Genomic DNA, 23,575 nt, shown 5'->3' on the forward strand with positions numbered 1-23,575 from the left:
AACCTGCAAACCGAACTTCCCTTCCAGGACAGTAAAGATTTGAATTGACGCGCTGCAATGAGATCACCACATGTTTTCTTGCTGGTTTTCAGGGTGAACCTGGAGCACACGGACCTCCAGGCGAGCTGGTAAGTGACAGAGATATCCTGATTCAAAATAATATCTATATCTTCAGCAGGAGTGACCGCAGTGGGAATTGAACCTCTAACCCTCTCAGAGCGACTGCCAGGCACAACCCTCTACACAGTGATACTCAACTTGCTTTGCCACTTTTGCAAAATGACAGGAGGCCAGGGGCCGGTAGACATTCGTATTAATGTTGCTGTAGCTGATTGTAGGTTTTTGGGGTGTCACCCAGAGTTTGGTCTGACAATGTTGCGCACACAGGATAGTTAGTTCAGTTAAGATAAGTTAGTTATGTACATATAAGTTCCTGGGCGGTGAGCAGGTGGCGATATTTGTCAATTAGCAGGACCTCAGTCAAACTTTAATGTTAGTTTTCATTGTGAATTAGAAAATGGTCAAGGGGCCACTCTGCACCTTATCACTGGCCGCATCTGGCCCCCCGGGCCGCAAGTTGAGTATCACCGCTCTACACACAACCTCTAATGTCTTCTTTAAATTAGTTTCCCCTTCGGAGAAATATTGGTCTATATCAGGAACAAGTGTGCAGAATTGTGGGAGTTGTGTGGAAATTCACAGCTTAGGTATGAAGATGCATGTTACATTTTCACAATAACGGAAATTGTACTTCTTTGTATTAAATATTAATGGCTCACTTAAGAACTGCCATGAATTGTAGAGAATGATTTTGGTAAAAAAAAACAAAAAAAAATGCCAGTCTTGGTACATTTAGCAAAAAAGTACAGATGTGCTGTATGAGTCATATGAATAATTGTGTGAAGTCCTTTAGTGCTAATCGTCCAGGCACAGCTCTGTCAGTCTGATTTCATTCTGTCTCAAGCAATAAGACGTCTGTCGCTCGTCCCGAACGCGACTCTTCTCGTCCCTGGCACCACAATGGTGGAACGAGCTCCCCCCTTCGGTCAGGACGACCAAATCGCTGCCCATCTTTCGGCAAAGACTAAAAACACACCTTTTCAGGCTCCACCTGGGACCTCCTTGAACTAACTAAAAAGAAATAATAAAAGAAATCTCTAACTGCTTCTACAAGTGCTACTCTATTCCTTCAAAAAGTTGTAGCTGTCATAGACTGTGTTGCATAGCTTTGGATGAAAGCGTCTACCAAATGACGTAATGTAATGTCTGTGTTCTATTGATTGAAATTCATCTTGAAACAATCGTCATTATTAATAACATTTCCACTGATACTGAGAATGATCAAATGATAAACCTATCCTGACCAGTGTTGGGGGTAACTCATTACAAAAGTAATATATTACATGTAATATATTACTTTTTGCAGTAACTCAGTGATATAACTTATTACAATAGGATTTCAGTACTATTATACCAGTTACTTTGTCAAGTAACACAAGTTACAAATTGAGTTACATTTTCTTTTATCAAAGGCACATACCGGTATTTAAATAAAGATATAATCATTTCCTAATCAATTTTAGTTTTTTTTATGCAAATAACCACTATAGATGAGAATAACAAAGGAAAAAGATAACATTTTGAATTTTGGACGGTTAACACTGACTTCAAGATGGTTGAAATTGTTTTTTGGGATGGTTCCAGGGCGGCGATGTCATTCCGCTACGGCAGTTATTTTGGTAAAAGTAATGCAAAAGTAGTGTAATAAGTAACGAGTTACTCTACACAGACAGTAATATTGTAAAGTAACGAGTTACTCTACACAGACAGCAATATTGTAAAGTAACGAGTTACTCTACACAGACAGCAATATTGTATTCCCCGGGAGGGTCTGGTGAGACGAAGGAGGAGCCCAGCCTGGAGTCACCCACACAGGGCCTTAGACCCTCCATGCACCGAAGGGTTTTACAAATACTGCGGCGTAGCACTAACTCTATTGCAGCGGATTAGGCGTGATCAACCCTGGATCAACCCTTCCGCGGGCAACGTTGCAGACAGAGTAGGAAGGCTGATCCGTGAGCGGCTGCTTCTGGGACGCGGGTCGGGGTCTTAATCGGCCTCGGCTGGGTCTACTGGGCGAGGGTGTATGATGTTGACAGACCCGAAACACCCCACGACCCCAGTTAACATCACTGATGACGCGTCCCAGCGCATGCTGTAGCATGTATTTTAAATCTAAAGTAACGTATTACTTTCAAATGAAAGTAACTAGTAATATGTAGTATATTACATTTTGAAAGTAACTTGCCCAACACTGGTCCTGACACATCCAAGCATTCTCCCTGACCTCCCTCCTGTCTGTCTTCACAGGGTGTGGGACCTGACGGCCTCGACGTGAGTACTTGCCCTACTATAGAGCTGCAATGATTAGTCAATCGATATTAGTCGATTGACAGAAAATTAATCGGCAACAATTTCTTTTTGGTTTTAGCTTCTCAAATGTGATTTTCTTTTTCTGGTTTGTGGTTTCTATCCACCTTATTTTTGGCGGCCATTTTGCCTTACGTTAACTATGGGTTCTATTTCCGGTGTAACCAATTTAGATAACCCCCCAGCCCCCGACAAAAAAAACGTCTATGAGGATTTTACCCTTTTACAGCAGAGCCATTCTGCTCTACAGCCGTGTCGTTCGGGTGCTGGGATAACGTAATGCATTGTGGGCAGTCGGCTACTAACTGTGGCTAATGTTAGCGGCTAGCTAGCTATGTTACATGGCAGTAAAACGCCACCAAATTGATTTAACTTTTAACCATTTCGAGTAACACACATTTCGAGTTTCCATACGGACCTCCAGCGTTGGTTAGTTGTTTATAACGTGACTATATTTATAACTTTTATAACGGACTCCAGCTTCCGGTTTATAATTCGGGTCTGCAGCCAGAGTATAACAAAGGAAATGGCAAGCGGCAACAGTGAGTCACGTTAAACCGGACCTTGTACCCATGATTCTTTTTTACAGTGGGGCATTCAAAAATAAGGTGGATAAGAGTAAACTGATTATTTTGGGTTGTGGACTCCAAGTGAATTGGTCCTCGGGAACCTAAGTCTCTCCAGAGGTCATGTCGGTCAACCACAGTTGGAAAGAAGGTGAAGGTGAAGAGGAGGACTTCCATTCCTTCAAAATATGTTTTTTTTTTGCTACAAGTGTCCCCTGTGTCAAAGAAGACTGTTGCACAGCTGTGGGGAACTTCAGAGAGGACTCCGAGCAGCCGAAGATGGCGAGTTCCGCCTCCGGCTGAAGGGTTGTTTTAAGAAGAGCAATTATTAAGTAGAAGAATTAATACATCAGAGGAATACAATACAATGTAAATAGTGGTGTTCTCTAAATGTCGGCTGGGTTCAATTTAAACATGCTATTAGACATGTAGATATATTTGGGAGGAGTATGGATTACTAACATGTATTTTTTCGTTTATTGGACAGCGACAATGCTCAATAAATATATTGCAGCAGATATAGCTGTAAGCTAATTTTCCTTCCATAGTATGGATGGATGGGTTAAGTTACAATTGTTGCAATTGTGAAATGTGGATCATATTCACATGAATAAGTATTCAGATGCTAATATACATATATAACATATACATATGTTATACATATAATATACACTATATAACATATACATATGTTATACATATAATATACACTATATAACCATAAACAGTTGAGGCATTCACGGCACCAGCGTGTTAACAGGTCAGGATGTGTTGCTGTTCACAGGGTCTCCCTGGAACAGACGGGCTACCAGGTGAGCTGGGCAAAGTTGGACCACCTGTGAGTAATAATCATATTCAGTTCATGTAAATTCTGCCACGCTTCCTTGGTTTTCTTGGGAATTGAGTTGATTTTAGTTAAATTATCATGACTAAGTATGTTCAGAACTTCATGATTTTTTTTTATTTATTTTTTTACAAAAGGTGCATTTATGAATGATTTATGATGCTAGCTACACTGCACTGTGATGTGTTTTCCTGTCATGCTAAATCCTGTTCTCTGCTTCAGGGAGCGAGAGGCAGGAGAGGGTCAGTGGGCCTTCCTGGTCCTGCCGGACAGCGGGTAAATATCACACCTTAAGTTTGATACTGGTCTAGATAAATATCACACCTTAAGTTTGATACAGGTCTAGGTAAATATCACACCTTATGTTTGATCCTGGTCTAGGTAAATATCACACGTTTGATACTGGTCTAGGTAAATATCACACCTTATGTTTGATACGGGTCTAGGTAAATATCACACCTTATGTTTGATCCTGGTCTAGGTAAATATCACACCTTATGTTTGATACGGGTCTAGGTAAATATCACACCTTATGTTTGATCCTGGTCTAGGTAAATATCACACGTTTGATACTGGTCTAGGTAAATATCACACCTCATGTTTGATACTTTTCTAGGTAAATATCACACCTCATGTTTGATACTTTTCTAGGTAAATATCACACCTCATGTTTGATACTTTTCTAGGTAAATATCACACCTCATGTTTGATACTTGTCTAGGTAAATATCACACCTTATGTTTGATCCTGGTCTAGGTAAATATCACACGTTTGATACTGGTCTAGGTAAATATCACACCTCATGTTTGATACGGGTCTAGGTAAATATCACACGTTTGATACTGGTCTAGGTAAATATCACACTTCATGTTTGATACGGGTCTAGGTAAATATCACACGTTTGATACTGCTCTAGGTAAATATCACACCTCATGTTTGATACGGGTCTAGGTAAATATCACACCTCATGTTTGATACGGGTCTAGGTAAATATCACACCTTATGTTTGATCCTGGTCTAGGTAAATATCACACGTTTGATACTGCTCTAGGTAAATATCACACCTCATGTTTGATACGGGTCTAGGTAAATATCACACGTTTGATACTGGTCTAGGTAAATATCACACCTCATGTTTGATACTTTTCTAGGTAAATATCACACCTCATGTTTGATACTTTTCTAGGTAAATATCACACCTTATGTTTGATACTTGTCTAGGTAAATATCACACCTTATGTTTGATCCTGGTCTAGGTAAATATCACACGTTTGATACTGGTCTAGGTAAATATCACACCTCATGTTTGATACGGGTCTAGGTAAATATCACACGTTTGATACTGGTCTAGGTAAATATCACACCTAATGTTTGATACGGGTCTAGGTAAATATCACACGTTTGATACTGGTCTAGGTAAATATCACACCTCATGTTTGATACTTTTCTAGGTAAATATCACACCTCATGTTTGATACTTTTCTAGGTAAATATCACACCTCATGTTTGATACGGGTCTAGGTAAATATCACACCTCATGTTTGATACTTTTCTAGGTAAATATCACACCTCATGTTTGATACTTTTCTAGGTAAATATCACACCTCATGTTTGATACTTGTCTAGGTAAATATCACACCTTATGTTTGATCCTGGTCTAGGTAAATATCACACGTTTGATACTGGTCTAGGTAAATATCACACCTCATGTTTGATACGGGTCTAGGTAAATATCACACGTTTGATACTGGTCTAGGTAAATATCACACCTCATGTTTGATACGGGTCTAGGTAAATATCACACGTTTGATACTGGTCTAGGTAAATATCACACCTCATGTTTGATACGGGTCTAGGTAAATATCACACGTTTGATACTGGTCTAGGTAAATATCACACCTCATGTTTGATACTTTTCTAGGTAAATATCACACCTCATGTTTGATACTTTTCTAGGTAAATATCACACCTCATGTTTGATACTTGTCTAGGTAAATATCACACCTTATGTTTGATCCTGGTCTAGGTAAATATCACACGTTTGATACTGGTCTAGGTAAATATCACACCTCATGTTTGATACTTTTCTAGGTAAATATCACACCTCATGTTTGATACTTTTCTAGGTAAATATCACACCTCATGTTTGATACGGGTCTAGGTAAATATCACACCTCATGTTTGATACTTTTCTAGGTAAATATCACACCTCATGTTTGATACTTTTCTAGGTAAATATCACACCTCATGTTTGATACTTGTCTAGGTAAATATCACACCTTATGTTTGATCCTGGTCTAGGTAAATATCACACGTTTGATACTGGTCTAGGTAAATATCACACCTCATGTTTGATACGGGTCTAGGTAAATATCACACGTTTGATACTGGTCTAGGTAAATATCACACCTCATGTTTGATACGGGTCTAGGTAAATATCACACGTTTGATACTGGTCTAGGTAAATATCACACCTCATGTTTGATACGGGTCTAGGTAAATATCACACGTTTGATACTGGTCTAGGTAAATATCACACCTCATGTTTGATACTTTTCTAGGTAAATATCACACCTCATGTTTGATACTTTTCTAGGTAAATATCACACCTCATGTTTGATACTTGTCTAGGTAAATATCACACCTTATGTTTGATCCTGGTCTAGGTAAATATCACACGTTTGATACTGGTCTAGGTAAATATCACACCTCATGTTTGATACGGGTCTAGGTAAATATCACACGTTTGATACTGGTCTAGGTAAATATCACACCTCATGTTTGATACTTTTCTAGGTAAATATCACACCTCATGTTTGATACTTTTCTAGGTAAATATCACACCTCATGTTTGATACTTTTCTAGGTAAATATCACACCTCATGTTTGATACTTGTCTAGGTAAATATCACACCTTATGTTTGATCCTGGTCTAGGTAAATATCACACGTTTGATACTGGTCTAGGTAAATATCACACCTCATGTTTGATACGGGTCTAGGTAAATATCACACGTTTGATACTGGTCTAGGTAAATATCACACCTCATGTTTGATACTTTTCTAGGTAAATATCACACCTCATGTTTGATACTTTTCTAGGTAAATATCACACCTCATGTTTGATACTTGTCTAGGTAAATATCACACCTCATGTTTGATACTTTTCTAGGTAAATATCACACCTCATGTTTGATACTTTTCTAGGTAAATATCACACCTCATGTTTGATACTTGTCTAGGTAGGTTAGATGCATAGATGCATTGGGATGGCGCAGGGGGAGACGACACACATCTTGTTACAGACCCCACACTAGCAGTGCCCCTAAAAATCTTTGGTGTTGGTTTAGGGTTAACCCTTGATGTTCTATGGTGATGAAATATCTCATATGCATAACATGAGAGTGAGTGGCAACCTGCTGTATGCAGTACATATATCAGCTGGAGTTTATTTACAGAATTTATTTTAAGCTGAAGCATTTCTCTCCCTATAGGGCCCTCCAGGCGTTTATGAAGGCGAGGACCTGGTAAGTTTGATCCAAAAGCTTGGTCTGTCACTATTTTCTTTGAGATTCATTTACAGTTATCAGCACCAAAACCAATTAAGCCCTTTCAAGCAATTTATTATATTCTCTACCTCACTTAGAAACTGGAATGCCAGGAAACTAGTAAGCTGCAAAAACATCAACGCAACTACACTTAACCTAGATTTTAAACAACTCTGCAAGAATGGAGGTTATTCACGAGTGTGAAAAACAATGAAATACCAGGACAGAGTCTAAAATGCTACAGAGGGCCTTTCCTTTGTTTCTGTTTGTTTGTTTGTTTGTTTGTTTCTTTCTTTCTTTCTTTCTTTCTTTCTTTCTGCTATGACCATGTGCCACAGTGATTCAGTTAGGGACGAAGAACAAAGGAATAATGTCCTCCAATGGTTACCAATGCACTAATGTCAAAGTACTGTAATATATAATATAACTAAAGATATAAGACAGGAGAGAGCAAGGAACATGGCTACCTAGCTCCCTCGCTGCTACCACAGAGTTAGCAAAGCAAATTATTATTTTTCGTTTGTTTTATAGGAATTAAATAGCGCAGTTGGAACGCATCTTGAGTCCATTTGGAACACTTTCTACAGTCTTAGGTTTTGTTAATAACACGTTGATTCAACATATTGCTCTTTAGACTTTGATAATGTTGGTGCAATTCTGAAGCCAAACAAGAGTTTATGAACTTAACCCAAAGATTTTCTTCCCTTTTTTTATTTATTTTATTTTATTCTCTTTCATAATGAAAAGTAAACATTCACTTCCTCATACCCCGCCCTGCAACCGTAGAAGCCCATGCACACGAATAAATAGCCTAATATGAACAAGATTTACCAACCATGTTTGTTCATCAGATTAGCAGATTATATTCCCTGAACAGAATATTCACAAGTATCAGATATTTTCTTACCCTATGAGTGACATCATCAGTTCGTCATGCACGTGTACATGTGTAACCAAACCACTATGTAAGCTAAAAACAACAACAACAATCTAGATATAAAACGGAGAAACAAGCGATCATGTTAAAACTGTAATGGAATTTGGGAATATTTCCTCTCAGATCGTTTCAGAACCATGACAAAATGTAATCTTTGGGTGTGAGTGGCGCCTCCTGGTGGCAGGGCACTCCCATGACCTCAAATAGGCTGTTGTGTTTTCCAGTGTCCCAATGCCTGTCCTTCAGGTCTGACCGGATACTCTGGCCTCCCCGGGATGAAAGTGAGTAAGAACCATGTTTGCTCCTTTTGTGCTCCAACAACTGTTCCACTATTAGGATTGTGTATTCGGTATGTCTTTGTTGCTTGGTAACATACTTTGTTATGAACCGCTGCCCAGGAGGTGATGTTTTCGGGCTGTTTGTTTGTTTGTTTGTTTGTTAGCAGGGTTACGGCAAAACTGGGCCGATTTTCATGAAACCTGGTGGAAGGGTGTAACATGGGCCAAGGAGGAACCAATACAATTTTGGAGCTGATCCGATCCGGGTCGGGTTAATAGGAGGGGGCGGGGCTAGGGAAAAGGGACTGTAGCTAGGGATAGGAGGGGCGTAGAGAGTCAGGATTCGAGGGGTTGGTAGGAGGAGTGGATAGAGGGATGTGGGTGGTGTGGGCGGGGGGGTCAAGAAATGGGTGGGGCTTGGGGGAAGTGGTCGTAACTAGGGATATGAAGGCTGTAGAGCAGGGATACTCAACTTGCTTTGCCCAGGGGCCACTTTCGTGAAATGATAGGAGGCCAGGGGCCAGTTAATAAACAAACGATATAAAGTTTTCTGGAGCGGATTGTAGGTTTTTGGGGTGTCAGCCGGAGTTTAGTCTGACAATCTTGTGCACACCGGAGAGTTAGTTAGGTTAAGTTAGTTAGGTTAAGTACATACATCAGTGCCTGGTTAGCGAGCAGACGACGGTATTTGACAATTTAGCTGAAAACTAACTTGAAATTATTAGAAAATGGTCGGGGGGCCACTCTGCACCCTGTCGCGGGCCGCATCTGGCCCCCAGGGATTCGAGGGGTGGGTTAGACAGAGTAGCTAGGGGGATGTGTGTGGTGAGGGGAGGGGGGTAGGGATAGGGGAAACGGTCATAGCTAAGGAGGGATAGGAAGGTCGTAGATAGTCAGGTTTGGAGGGCTGGGTAGGGGGAGTGGCTAGGTGTATATGGGTGGTGGGAGGGGCGGGGCTAGGGAGAAGGAATGTATCTAGGGATAGGAAGGTCGTAGAGACCCAGGGATTCGAGGGGTGGGTAGGAGGAGGGACTAGAGGGATGTGTTTGATGAGGGAAGGGGGCGGGGCTAGGGAAAAGGGGCCATAAGTAGGGATAGGAAGGTCATAGAGAGTCCGGGTTTGACGGCTGTGTAGGGGGAGTGGCTAGCAGGATGCGGGTGGTGGGAGGGGTCCTGGTCAGGAAAGGGGGCAGGGCTAGGGAGAAGGTTCGTAGCTAGGGATAGGAAGGCCATAGAGAGTCGGTGTTCGAGGGGTGGGTAGGGGCAGAGCCATATAATAGAAGAGTTCCGACATCTCCATTCACTCCAATGGACCAGTTTTTTTTCCAGGAAGTAGAAAGTGGAACTCTTGAGTAAAAAAAGCAGCACTGTCGAGTTGCAGCAAAATAGACAGTTTGTGTTGTACTTTGAAAGGGGTTTGCATCCATTGAATCAAATTGTACATTTATCAGCTTTATTTTAGCATGCAAAAGTAGCGCGAGACCCATTCCTGGCTGTTCATTGGCTAATGAGTCTCGAATTTTGGTCCTCCGCTGATGCCACTCTCTTATTAAAGGACACTAGGTAGGGGGAGTGGCTAGCAGGATGCGGGTGGTGGGAGGGGTCCTGGTCAGGAAAGGGGGCAGGGCTAGGGAGAAGGTTCGTAGCTAGGGATAGGAAGGCCATAGAGAGTCGGTGTTCGAGGGGTGGGTAGGGGGAGTGGCTAGCAGGATGTGGGTGTGTCAGGGTTAGGGTTCCAATCGAATCCATCTCAGAAAATGTGCATATCATAGCAGACAGGAGTTTGAGCCGTGGCGGAGGTCTGCGCTCTCTGTGTGCACTTCTAGTTAAAAATGCTTTAGAAATCAACTTAACTTGTTGTCTCTGCCTGTAGGGCCACAAAGGGGCTAAGGGTGAATCTGGAGAGCCTGGAAAACAAGGACACAAGGTAACATCCCTCTTTCCTCCCTTACATCACACAACATTGTTATGTACCATAAATACCATACTGTACAGCAACACATCACATGTTATGTACCGTAAATAACATACTGTACAGCAACACTAGCCTGGGCAAACCCAGCCTTCAACGTGACGTCACAGGCTATGCCTGTAACGTACGTTTCGTGACTGATAGCACATAGAGGTCACATGGAGGCTGGGTTTACCCAGGCTACAGCAACACATCACATAACATTCTGTTATGTACCGTAAATAACATACTGTACAGCAACACATCACATGATTCTGTTATATACTGTAAATAACATACTGTACAGCAACACATCACATGATTCTGTTATATACTGTAAATAACATACTGTACAGCAACACATCACATGATTCTGTTATATACTGTAAATAACATACTGTACAGCAACACATTACATGATTCTGTTATATACTGTAAATAACATACTGTACAGCAACACATCACATGTTATATACTGTAAATAACATACTGTACAGCAACACATCACATTCTGTTATATACTGTAAATAACATACTGTACAGCAACACATCACATGATTCTGTTATATACTGTAAATAACATACTGTACAGCAACACATCACATTCTGTTATATACTGTAAATAACATACTGTACCACAACACATCACATGCAAAGAAAATCCAGCACACTCTCTTGTGTGCTGGAGCCATGGACTTAATTTGTTCCATTTTCCATCATATTCGTACTCATTGATAATGATAATGATGATAATGATGATAAAGTAAACGGTTACTGTTTAGAACATGAATGGAGCTCCAGATGAGTGTGACATGTCTGGTCTCTCTCTCTTCCAGGGAGAGGAGAGTGAACAAGGAGCGATGGGTGAAGTCGGAGCTCAAGGACTACCAGTAAAATATTTCACCATCTTCTCTCTCACAACGTTACAAACGCAAAACCAACCCTAACCTAACCAAGCCTGACCTAACCAACGTCTTCAAACATGTTAACATGGGGTACTTCTCTTTCTCTCTCTCCCTCTATCTGCTGAGTAATTTTAGGGCCCAGGTGGACCAAGAGGCATCACAGGAATTCTGGGTTCCTCAGGTGACAGGGTAAGAGGTCGTGAGGTCACACATACAACATGAAGTGTAATGCACAGACTGTATAAACACATGGACCTACTGTAGTGAGTGTGATGTCACATAGACTGTATAAACACATGGACCTACTGTAGTGAGTGTGATGTCACATAGACTGTATAAACACATGGACCTACTGTAGTGAGTGTGATGTCACATAGACTGTATAAACACATGGACCTACTGTAGTGAGTGTGACGTCACACATAGACTGTATAAACACATGGACCTACTGTAGTGAGTGTGACGTCACACATAGACTGTATAAACACATGGACTTACTGTAGTGAGTGTGACGTCACACATAGACTGTATAAACACATGGACCTACTGTAGTGAGTGTGACGTCACACATAGACCGTATAAACACATGGACTTACTGTAGTGAGTGTGATGTCACATAGACTGTATAAACACATGGACCTACTGTAGTGAGTGTGACGTCACACATAGACTGTATAAACACATGGACCTACTGTAGTGAGTGTGATGTCACACATAGACTGTATAAACACATGGACCTACTGTAGTAAGTGTGACGTCACACATAGACTGTATAAACACATGGACCTACTGTAGTGAGTGTGATGTCACACATAGACTGTATAAACACATGGACCTACTGTAGTGAGTGTGACGTCACACATAGACTGTATAAACACATGGACCTACTGTAGTGAGTGTGATGTCACACATAGACTGTATAAACACATGGACCTACTGTAGTGGGTGTGATAATAATAATAATAATAATAATACATTTATCTTATATAGCGCTTTTCTAGATACTCAAAGTCGCTTTACAGAAAACACAGAAATAAATACTTTAATATAGAAACATTCATGAAAGGTGGGGACAGTAGGTAGAGTGGAGTGAGGTTAGGAGGAGAAGGCGAGGTTGAAGAGGTGGGTCTTGAGGGCCTGTTTGAAGGATGATATGGACTGAGATTGACGGATGAGGCTGGGGAGAGTGTTCCAGAGGGTGGGTGCGGCAACAGAGAAGGCCCTGTAAACACATGGACCTACTGTAGTGGGTGTGATGTCACACAGACTGTATAAACACATGGACTTGAGTGTGATGTCACACAGATTGTATACACACATGGACTTACTGTAGTGAGTGATATAAGAGACAGCATAGAGCAGAGAGGTAGGGAAACAGTGGATCGATGAATCCAGAAGGAGGCGGTAGTGCAACATAAAGAATGCCAACTGCCATAAAACACCACAGAAGAAGTAGTGAGTGATATCATAGATCTTATATTTCTAGATGATTCACCGCAGGCTCCACCAATTCTAACAAATGATAGCTGCAACTCTCCCAAATGGTCCCGTGGTGACCTGACCTCTCCCCTGAAGTGTTGTGAGAGGACTGCCTGGTGACGCAGGGTTAGTGCTGACCTAGCGAGCGAACTTGAAATAAAGATTGTGAGTTCCCAAACTCCACAAACCACACATATAAATACAAAGCTGCCCGTTGTTAGCTCAATACAGTTGAAACTAAGATATTACATTAAAATGTTTTTTTTTCTAGACAGGTTTAGCTACTACATCAACGAACCTAAGCTTTAGCTTTAGCTAATTGCTCCCTGCTAACATGAGTTCCTGTTGCCAAATCTCGCGAGTAAAAAAAAAAACAAGTTAGAAAATGTTTATCTTTCTCCTGATCTGTCTGTCTGAAAAATGCCATTTTAGTGTCAGAATATTCTGAAGATATGTGGCTTCGCAGAATGGGCAGAATATTTACTTCAATGAATATATGGGGCGAAATAATCATAATAGTCATAATCTGAGATCACGTTGACTTTTCCCATTGACTCCAATAGACTCAGACCTCCAAAGTGGCCGTGTCCGTGGAGAACCATGGGCAAAACGCACGTGCCAAAATGACAGGAACTGAGCTGAAGTTGGGTCGTCTTGATATCACACAGACTGTATAAACATGGATCGCTGCCATGTTGACATTTGTTGGAGCCAGAGCACGGCAGCTCCGCCTGCTTTTGGTCCGTAATTGGGCGACCTGTCAATCACTGGACAGGCGACCTGTCAATCACTCTGAAAACTGTATAGAAGAAACAAGGCTAGGTCGGAACCTAGCATGGCCAGCCCAGCGTTCACGAGCCTGTTGTTGTTCTGTATGATGTTATAGACATTGTGACATCATCACTCCTCTCATCAGTGACATAATTATGGACCCAAACAATCTTATAACATCACTGATGATGTCATAGGCACTGATGATGTCATAGGCATTGTGACCCCTCGGTGATGTCACTCGAGCAATTATTGTTGTTTTTGGTTACACTCGGGAAATTGGCATTCGCTGACATTCTCAAAGCGGAAGTAGTCCAACAAGAAGGGAGGGGTCAGGCATCACTTTATACATCATCAGTACATACGCCCCACAATAGACAATCAAGCCTCATTCAACGAACAGACAACCAGAAATATATAGAAATAAACATGATCATATCCAAGCGAGAGAGATGCTGACTATTCTCACCCAAGTGTCCGTGACAATATAAATATATATGATAAGATCCTGAAAATCAGCACCAAAGTAGGATTTCAATCGAAAACTATTGGCCCATTTCCACCGCAGGTAGTAGCGCGGTCCCGCTCCGCTCGACTCGATAAATGGTCTCATTCCACCGGTAAAAACTGTCCCAGCCCGGGTTGTATTGGGGTTGAGTCGTGCTACTTTTCGTACCTGCCTCGTCGGGGTTCTAGGGCTGCGAACGCGGTACCATACGGTGACGTGAAAACATTGTTGACGACTGATTGGTCAGGCAGAATCGTGTTTACTCTGTCTATCTACTGACTGTCAATGCAATGCTGCATACCAGTTTAGTGGGCTTACCTTCTCTTCTGTTATGTATATTTCCATCAGTCTTTTGTGTTGCTGCCTTCGCCTCTGGTGAAATAAAATCGTGGCGGTGGTTTCAATTGTCTGAGAGAGAAAAAAGTCCGCTGCTCAGGAAGCTCCTGTAGTTGAGTGCAGCCGCAGCGCTCCGCTAGGCCGCAGGCGGGTCTTTGGTGAAGCCGCGGTCTTGCCTGGTGAGAGGCCGCCGGGGTACAGGCTTCACTCTGTTGCGCCTCTCCCGTCCGCACGCAGCGCATGCCTGTGAGTTTGACTAACTACAAAGTGATATCCATTCTCCTGGCCGATTGTCACATTTGCCCATGTACACTGTAGGTCATTTAGAGGCACCAGTATTTCATAAACAGTTTAAGTTTAAGTTCTGTGGATGGATTTAATTGTAACGTTATGTTATAGCCTACTTCGGCTATTAGGCGGAGGACAGATATGCGGTCACTATGACGACCAGCTGTGGGCGGGGGCAGATGATCGGCGGTCGAAGCAGAACATCCATCGGGCCGAAACGAGTAGAGCCGACTGGTGACGAGCTGTGCAGGGCAGTAAAATGTGGTGGAAATGAGCCATATCTGTACCAATATCGGCCTTCAAAAAACCAAATCAGTTGAAGCCTACTTAGCTAAGTTAAATTTCCTTAACTGTTCCAAAGAGAAACATAATATATACCTAAATGATATACTTTGACCTGAAACATCGTCTCATCTCCCCGACACACAGGGCCCCCGTGGGAAGCCAGGTGATGTGGGTCCTCAGGGGATCCAGGGTGGCCCGGTAAGTGCCTGTGTCTCTGGATCTGTTGACTTCTGTCTTCTTGTTGTCTGGACGAACGCGGCTCAACATGGATGCTCTGTTTTTTAGGGCGATGTGGGCCAAAGAGGAGCGGTGGGCGAGATGGGACCGAGTGGAGCACAGGTACGTTCAGAAAGACACACACCCAAGACACACACACACACACACACACACACACACACACACACACACACACACACACACACACCCAAGACACCAGCTGTAGTGTAACAGTTTATATCATGAGATTGTTAGATTGGTGTCTGACAAGTCTTCTGTATACATTACATCTGTTTCATGCATCAAATGCACACACACACACACACACACACACACACACACACACACACACACACACACACACACACACACACACACACACACACACCATGCATTTATCTCTTTACTGCTGCTTTCAGCACTTTGTGGTGTTATGTGAATTTGTGACTGCATTTCTCATTACTATTGTTATTTAAACTGTACGCTGTGTTTCTCTGTAGGGGTCTCGAGGTCCAGCCGGAATCAGGGGAGTACCAGGACCCAAAGGAGAGGCTGTGAGTTTTCTTGTGATAATGGATTCATTTTCTTTGTTTTCTCACATTATTGTCATTTATGTCATTGTCTCAGATAACAAGTGTTTTCTCTCTCAAGATAGTTGAGATAATTGTCTGCTTGGGACTACTTTAGCATCCTAAACAAAAGCATAACTTATTCAAAATCAAAATGTTGAAGTCGGCTGAGCTGTTAGTGTTCAGTCAGTCTGTCGGTCGGTCGGTCGGTCAGTCAGTCAGTCAGTCAGTCAGTCAGTCAGTCAGTCAGACAGACAGACAGACAGACAGACAGACAGACAGACAGACAGACAGACAGACAAACAGTCAGTCAGACAGACAGACAGACAGACAGACAGACAGACAGACAGACAGACAGACAGACAAACAGTCAGTCAGTCAGACAGACAGACAGACAGACAGACAGACAGACAGACAGACAGACAGACAGACAGACAAACAGTCAGTCAGACAGACAGACAGACAGACAGACAGACAGACAGACAGACAAACAGTCAGTCAGTCAGACAGACAGACAGACAGACAAACAGTCAGTCAGTCAGACAGACAGACAGACAGACCGACCGACCAACCGACCGTCCTTCAGTCAGTCAGTCAGTCAGTCAGTCAGCATCATGTCAGTGTAATGCAGCGGATTGGTATATCTTGAGGAAGAGTATAAATTAATTCATTATCTCTGGAGAACAAGTTTTGTTATTGAGATAAATAGTGCAATACCCATGGGGTATAAGGCTATAATTTATCCGTATAGCCTTAGACTAATGACATCACTGATGACATCATCACAGAACTTATAATAGCCTCACCCATGGGTACATCTACCCATTCCCCTCCCCCCATTCATACATCATGCTCTCCCACTCTTCACCCCCCCCCCCCCCCCGATTGGTGCAATACCCATTATCCAGTGCCCGCTCCCCTCCCCCTTGCCATCACTGATGATGTCACAATGAAGTGCTTTAGTGACATCACACTGATGCAACTATGATTCAGTGTCTGTATGTCTGCGCACAATTGCTTAACTTTGCATCACTGATGACATCACTCACTGATGACATCACAATGATTGTGCGCAGACATACAGACAGATCAGGGGTGGGCAACTGATGGCCCGTGGGCCGCATGTGGCCCCATACCTCAGTGTGGCTCCTGGGTCAATTTCCTTTTTTTTTGGGGTTTGGTTAGACCACCCAAATATGTGTTTTTATTTTACTATACATCCCAGAACATGGCGCTAATGGTGTTAGCATTGTCCATCCACATACTGTTTAATGTTAGCATTTGAGCTAACGCTATTGTAACAAACTATATCCAGGATGCACATTGCACATCTGATTAATATCACATATTTGGGTGATGTACCCCATCAAATTGCTGTAGCGGGCTGTTTTAAAGCTAGAGCAAAGTTTCTGGTGTCATCTGAATGGAAGAATTACTAAATTTGAATATGAAAAGTATAAATGTGGTATAATAAACTTTGATTACCAGTCCTTTTCATCAAATTAGTGTAGCTATAATTGGGAGTGATGGTGTTACAGTAGGCTACTGGTGGAAGTGCACGGTCACAATCTGGCCCTCTGGTAGCGAGGATTTTTTGTGTGTGGCCCTCTCTATATCATCAAAGTTGCCCATCCCTGGTATAGATAGATAGATAGATAGATAGATAGATAGATAGATAGATAGATAGATAGATAGATAGATAGATAGATAGATAGATAGATAGATAGATAGATAGATAGATACTGTAGATAGATCAGTGATGCAAAGTTGTATGTCTGCGCACATTTGCCCAACTTTGCATCACTGATGACATCACTCACTGATGACATCACAATGATTGTGCACTGACATACTGACACACTCCTGGAATTATAGTATAAGATGGGAAAGTGATGTCATTATCTTGAGATAAGGATGTAAGTAACTCAATTTCTCAAGAAATTGTCATGGGAAAACAGTAGCCTGGTAGGAAACAGTATAATGTCGTCAATGGGCTTATACGGTAAACCCATTGACGACGTATATTCATATAATATAGACAGTAGGGCTGTGAATCTTCACTGGCCTCACGATTCGATTCGATTACGATTCATCTGTCAACGATTCGATTCGATTCGATCAAACGCATCGATTTAAGATGCATCGCGATGCATCTCGATGCATCTTAAATCGATGCATCACTTTTTTCCGCAATACATGATTTATTTTTTCTCACTTTCTTTTTTCTCACTGTGTGGCTACTTTTAAAATAAAAGTGCATTTGGAATTGCATTGTATTATGATCCATAATTAAAATAAACAACTGCATGTACTTACATTCTATTTTATTTGATTATAATTTTTTTTTTTTTTTTTTTTTAATAATCGATTTTTGATATTTGTTAATCGATGCAGAATCGTGCACGTCCGCATCGCGATGCATCTCATAATCGATTATTTTTGACACCCCTAATAGACAGTATGTAACTATCTTCCTCGCTTATTTCCTCCCAGTTCTTTCATTCAAAGAGAGAGAGAGACACTCAGAGATTGTATATAGACGGTTTCAACTGACAACATGAACGTTCTAAGTCGCCCCCCCAGCTCACTTCCTGTTGGCAATGTTTGCTAATACAATAGCTGACAGGAAATAAGCTAAGTTTCAAACGGTTCCCATAGCAAACAGAATTCCGTGAAAACCGTCTATAGTTGTTGTCTCGTTTCAAACACATTGTTCCTCCTCTCTGCAGGGTCTTCCTGGGCCAGACGGTCGTGAGGGAATACCTGGCCTGCCGGCCTCCAAGGTGCTGCTGCTGCTGCTGCATGTTTTGTTTTTGTTTTACGATATTCTTTGACATTTTCAATTAAAGCAGCTACGAGCAAGATTTTCGATTGTTATTAAGCAGTCTAAATTGAATAGCGATGCATCACATACTTACCTCTAATAGTAGAGGAGACCAACGCAGAGTAGTCTCGCTTGAACCCCCGAGTGAATCGGCCAGTGTTGTCTCGACGATTAGTCTGTCTGTGGCCGGGGCAGGTCAGGAAGTGAAATGAAACGGTTTGCGGCAGCCACTTCGGCCATAACCACAAAATAACAAAATAACTTCCAAACAAACCGTTAGAATATAACGAGAGATGTTCGCGAGAGTAGCACGCCCCTGCATGGCGTTCTCCGTGTTCATGGTCTGTTGCTGGGCAGAGCGAAACGGTCGAAGGCAGGCAGCTGCTGTAAACCGTTTCGTTTCACTTCCGGGTTTATCCGGCCCGCTGGTAGACAGACACAGACGCTATAATCATCAAGAGAGCAATCTCCGATTCACACGGCTTTGGTCTCAGCTACTATTATAGGTAAGATGTGATGCATCAATATTATAATTATACTGACAAACCAAAGAGGATCCTGGAGCACACGATTCACTGGAAAATTGTTTTATTTAAGGTGCAGTGACTAACGTTTCGACGCCTGCTGCGTCTTCATCAGTCAAAAACCTGTTTGACTCTGATGAAGACGCAGCAGGCGTCGAAACGTTAGTCACTGCACCTTAAATAAAACAATTTTCCAGTGAATCGTGTGCTCCAGGATCCTCTTTGGTTTGTCCATTGAACTTTTGTCGTGATACTGTCCTGTCCTGAGAGCACCGACCTCCTTTTGTGGAGGGGCTGACGCGCAAGAGACTCCTTTTGTATTATAATTATACTGTTTAATAACAATCGAAAATCTTGCTCGTAGCTGCTTTAATACAAAATCAATACAAAGGAGAAAAATAGATCCTTATCTCCTCCCCCCTCCTCCTGAAAGTTTGTGAATTTGAGGGGGGGGGGGGGAGTTTTTGAAAATAGACCAATTCAATCGACACGGGTCATTAAAAGTGCTTGTATTTATATATTGTGTGCCAGCATAGAAATGGAAGTTCTTTTGAGACATATATTTTTTGACTTCACGTCAGCAGATTGGACACGGCACAGTTAAGAAGTGTTGACACACTCGAGCCTCTCTCGCGTTCTAATTGTTGTCTGTGAGCTTCTGTAAAGCCTGCTAGTTCTCAGTGTCAACATGCCGCGATGTAACCGTCATGGACCTTGATCTGATCTCAAACTGGGCCGCGTTGAGTCCTTGAATTTGATGTTTAAGGCGCGGCGACCTTGAAGATGAGATAAAGAGATGAAAACCGCTGAAGGTCCGAGTACAGCTTCAAAACAGTCACATTCAACACGTACAAAGTCTGACATGTCAGTTGTGTCTGTGCTTGTCAGTCTGACGTGTCAGTTGTGTCTGTGCTTGTCAGTCTGACATGTCAGTTGTGTCTGTGCTTGTCAGTCTGACGTGTCAGTTGTGTCTGTGCTTGTCAGTCTGACATGTCAGTTGTGTCTGTGCTTGTCAGTCTGACATGTCAGTTGTGTCTGTGCTTGTCAGGGGATTCCAGGGAAGAACGGGGCTCCAGGTGACGCCGGCCTCCAAGGCCTTCCTGTGAGTACGACCTTTGACCCCCACACCCTCTCTTGATTCTTCATAATTCCGCCTTAGTCGTTTTCTGACGGGATCTTTCTTCATGCAGGGTTTGCCAGGTGCTTATGGACCAAAAGGTGTCAGTGGTGTGAAGGTATGATAATAACCCATTATTATGTATACTTTTATGCAAATTGTAGATGCTAACAACACATACAAAGACAACTACGACAACCAGATGATAGCATCACATATGGAGAGACTTAAAAAAAAGGGACGGGGGGGGGGGGGAGACACAAAACATGACAAACTACCGTAAATTCCGGACTATAAGCCGCGGCTTTTTTCCCGTTTTTTGGCCCCTGCGGCTTATATAACGGTGCGTCTTATCTATGGATTTTTTCAGAAAAAAAAAAAAAAAAAAAAAAAATCTCTCTTTTTTAGCACTCTTTCTAACTATAAATCCACTTCTGTTTTAATTTCCTCTCTTGCCCTCTTTTCACCACACCGCGGACACTGTGTGCACTGTAAAAATAAACAACGGTGGTGTTGTGTTATGTTGTTTTGTTGAAATGTTGTAATACGGTAAATGGGAGCTTCCTCAAACAGCCATCTCTTCCCGACAATCCCCTCTGTGCGTGACCACTTACATATGGTAATTACGGTAAGCAAACGGCCACTCGGGCAACAACTCCCTCCCCCGACTACCAGGAGAAAATCACAAACTTCGGCGATTTCACACAAAGGAAGATCAAGGAATATTCACAACAAGACGAGCAGTAGAAGCAACACTCTCACTTACCATGGGGAAGGTACGCAGAAATTCACACGAGGCAGCTTTCAAGTTGAAAGCAGTCAATCTCGCATTAAAAGAGAGCAGCCGCCGATCAAACAGAGCAGCCGCGCGTAACCTGGGCAAAAGGGACTGTCCGTCCGGGGGAGAACTACTGAACAACTCCCTCCCGACTACCAGGAGAAAATCACAAACTTCGGCGAATTCACACAAAGGAAGTTCACGGAATATTATAGGAGTGTGAAAACATCCACAATTACCAACGGGTTCCAAAACGCTGGACTGCTGCGGGATGAAGAGGATCACCGCTGCGGGGACTGCCCCCTAGTCCGATACCTCACGAGTCCGATACCTCACGAGTCCGACACCTCATGGTTTTGGGTTAGGGTCTGGGGGAGGTTAGGTTTAGGCGTGGGGGTGGGAGAGGTTAGGTTTTGGGTTAGGGTCTGGGGGATGTTAGGTTTAGGCGTGGGGGTGGGAGAGGTTAGGTTTTGGGTTAGGGTCTGGGGGAAGTTAGCCTCTTTTTTCGGACTCGTGAGGTGTCGGACTCGTGAGGTATCGGACTCGTGCCATGGCACCTGAAGGAGAGAGGAGAGTGGTTGACGAAGCCACCCTGAACCTGTTCGTTTCCGACACTGAAGATGAGGACTTTGGTGGTTTCAGTACGCAGGAAGAAGAGGAAGACGAGCATTAGTGACTTGACTTCTCTGGTTACAGGTTTGCTGCACATATAGCCTATTGTTGTGTGATTTTGTCTGGGGATTAGTGACCTGACTTTTGTTTTGTTTTGTTGAAATGTTAATAAATGGGAGCTTCCCCAAACAGCCATCGCTTTCCCGACATTCCTCTCTGTGCACGAACCCTTTCATATGGTAATTAAACATCAAAACACCCGCGGCTTATAGTCCGGTGCGGCTTATAGAAGAAAAAAATAGTCAATTTTGGTCCCGCGGCTTATACACCGGTGCGTCTTATAGTCCGGAATTTACGGTAGTAGTGAACGCGGTATGTTAAAATGTAATCATATTAAAGGAACACTCCGCCCATTTTCAACCAGCTTTGTATCATTAGAACATCAGTAGTATATCAGAAAACTGTAAACGGTTTTTGAAGTCTGTCATTTAATTTGACAGTTATTGAGTGTTAAAGTGTGGACCAGTGACATCACTGGTCCACACTAACTCAAATGAATAACTCATTAACTCAAATCAACTCTCAATAACTGTCAAACTATTCATCAGTCATCTAGTTTGACAGTTATTGAGAGTTGATTTGAGTTAATGAGTTATTAATTTGAGTTAGTGTGGACCAGTGATGTCACTGGTCCACACTTTAACACTCAATAACTGTCAAATTAAATGACAGACTTCAAAACCGTTTACAGTTTTCTGATATACTACTGATGTTCTAATGATACAAAGCTGGTTGAAAATGGGCGGAGTGTTCCTTTAATAGTTATATATTTTGTGTAATTAATAACAATAATATACTACTATTACGTCTACTATGACTACTACAATTATTATAGCCATTTCTGTATAGCACTTGTCTGGGCAAAATGAAGTCATTTATGGACATGTCCCTCTCTGTGTTTCCAGGGAAACACTGGAGATCCGGGCGTTGTAGGACTGATGGGCTCGCCGGGGAAATCAGTAAGTGTGAACCACTTCCATCCTGTTAGACTACACCAGGGCTATTCAACTCAATTGTTCAGGGGGCCACATTGTCAGAAACCTAAGGGGCCGGACCCTGAGCCATTATATGTACACTTGACACAACCCGCCACCACATTTTCGCAGCCATGCTGGAACTATTATTAAGTAGGGGGTACTGTAAGGAATGGATCGGGCAGCGTCGAAGAAAATTTTATGTTTTTTGGACTTTTATCCATATTTAGAAGAATATTTAATTTTAAATTAACATTAGGATTATACTGTTGTGATGTCATTATTCAGTATCTTCTCCTTTTCTCACTCACTTTCATGTAACCACCTGCTCTCCCTTTAGTCGTTTTACACTACAACAGACAGCAACACAGGCATAAACACTGAACTTATTATTATTATTATTATTATTATTATGGAAAACCAGATTATGATGAAAATCAAACACTGTAATGTAACAAACAAGGGAAAATGAAATAAAAAAGCTTCTCCCGGGCCAGTCATAGATCTTTGTGCCCCACCCAAAAAAAAAAAAAAAACATTTTTTTATTTTTTTTTATATCAAACTCTGGCGGGCCAGATCAAAATTCAAACGGGCCGTATCCGGCCCGCGGGCCGCCAGTTGACTAGGCCTGGACTACACTGTAGTTTCTGTAGTCACTACAGTAACGCTCCATCCTGTTGGACTACACTGTAGTTTCTGTAGACACTACAGTAACGACTGTAGGGACTAGAGTAACGCTCCATCCTGTTGGACTACACTGTAGTTTCTGTAGACA

At 42.3% G+C, this 23,575-nt stretch overlaps 1 protein-coding gene across 1 annotated transcript in view; it reads left to right on the top strand.

The window, feature by feature from the left end:
• The window catches only part of LOC310776080 (uncharacterized protein), a 76,044-nt gene that overhangs the window by 22,472 nt on the left and 29,997 nt on the right, over positions 1-23,575 (top strand). The window contains exons 6-21 of the mRNA XM_083636230.1: positions 93-128; positions 2,371-2,394; positions 3,781-3,834; positions 4,063-4,116; positions 7,334-7,366; positions 8,549-8,605; positions 10,476-10,529; positions 11,390-11,443; positions 11,594-11,647; positions 15,270-15,323; positions 15,411-15,464; positions 15,842-15,895; positions 18,640-18,693; positions 20,307-20,360; positions 20,449-20,493; positions 22,731-22,784. Of these exons, the coding sequence (XP_083492356.1) occupies positions 93-128; positions 2,371-2,394; positions 3,781-3,834; positions 4,063-4,116; positions 7,334-7,366; positions 8,549-8,605; positions 10,476-10,529; positions 11,390-11,443; positions 11,594-11,647; positions 15,270-15,323; positions 15,411-15,464; positions 15,842-15,895; positions 18,640-18,693; positions 20,307-20,360; positions 20,449-20,493; positions 22,731-22,784 (789 nt within the window). The remainder of the gene's footprint in view (positions 1-92; positions 129-2,370; positions 2,395-3,780; positions 3,835-4,062; positions 4,117-7,333; positions 7,367-8,548; positions 8,606-10,475; positions 10,530-11,389; positions 11,444-11,593; positions 11,648-15,269; positions 15,324-15,410; positions 15,465-15,841; positions 15,896-18,639; positions 18,694-20,306; positions 20,361-20,448; positions 20,494-22,730; positions 22,785-23,575) is intronic.

Source organism: Poromitra crassiceps (genome assembly GCF_964638095.1).
Source record: "Poromitra crassiceps genome assembly, chromosome: 4".
In the NCBI taxonomy this organism is placed as follows: domain Eukaryota; kingdom Metazoa; phylum Chordata; class Actinopteri; order Beryciformes; family Melamphaidae; genus Poromitra; species Poromitra crassiceps.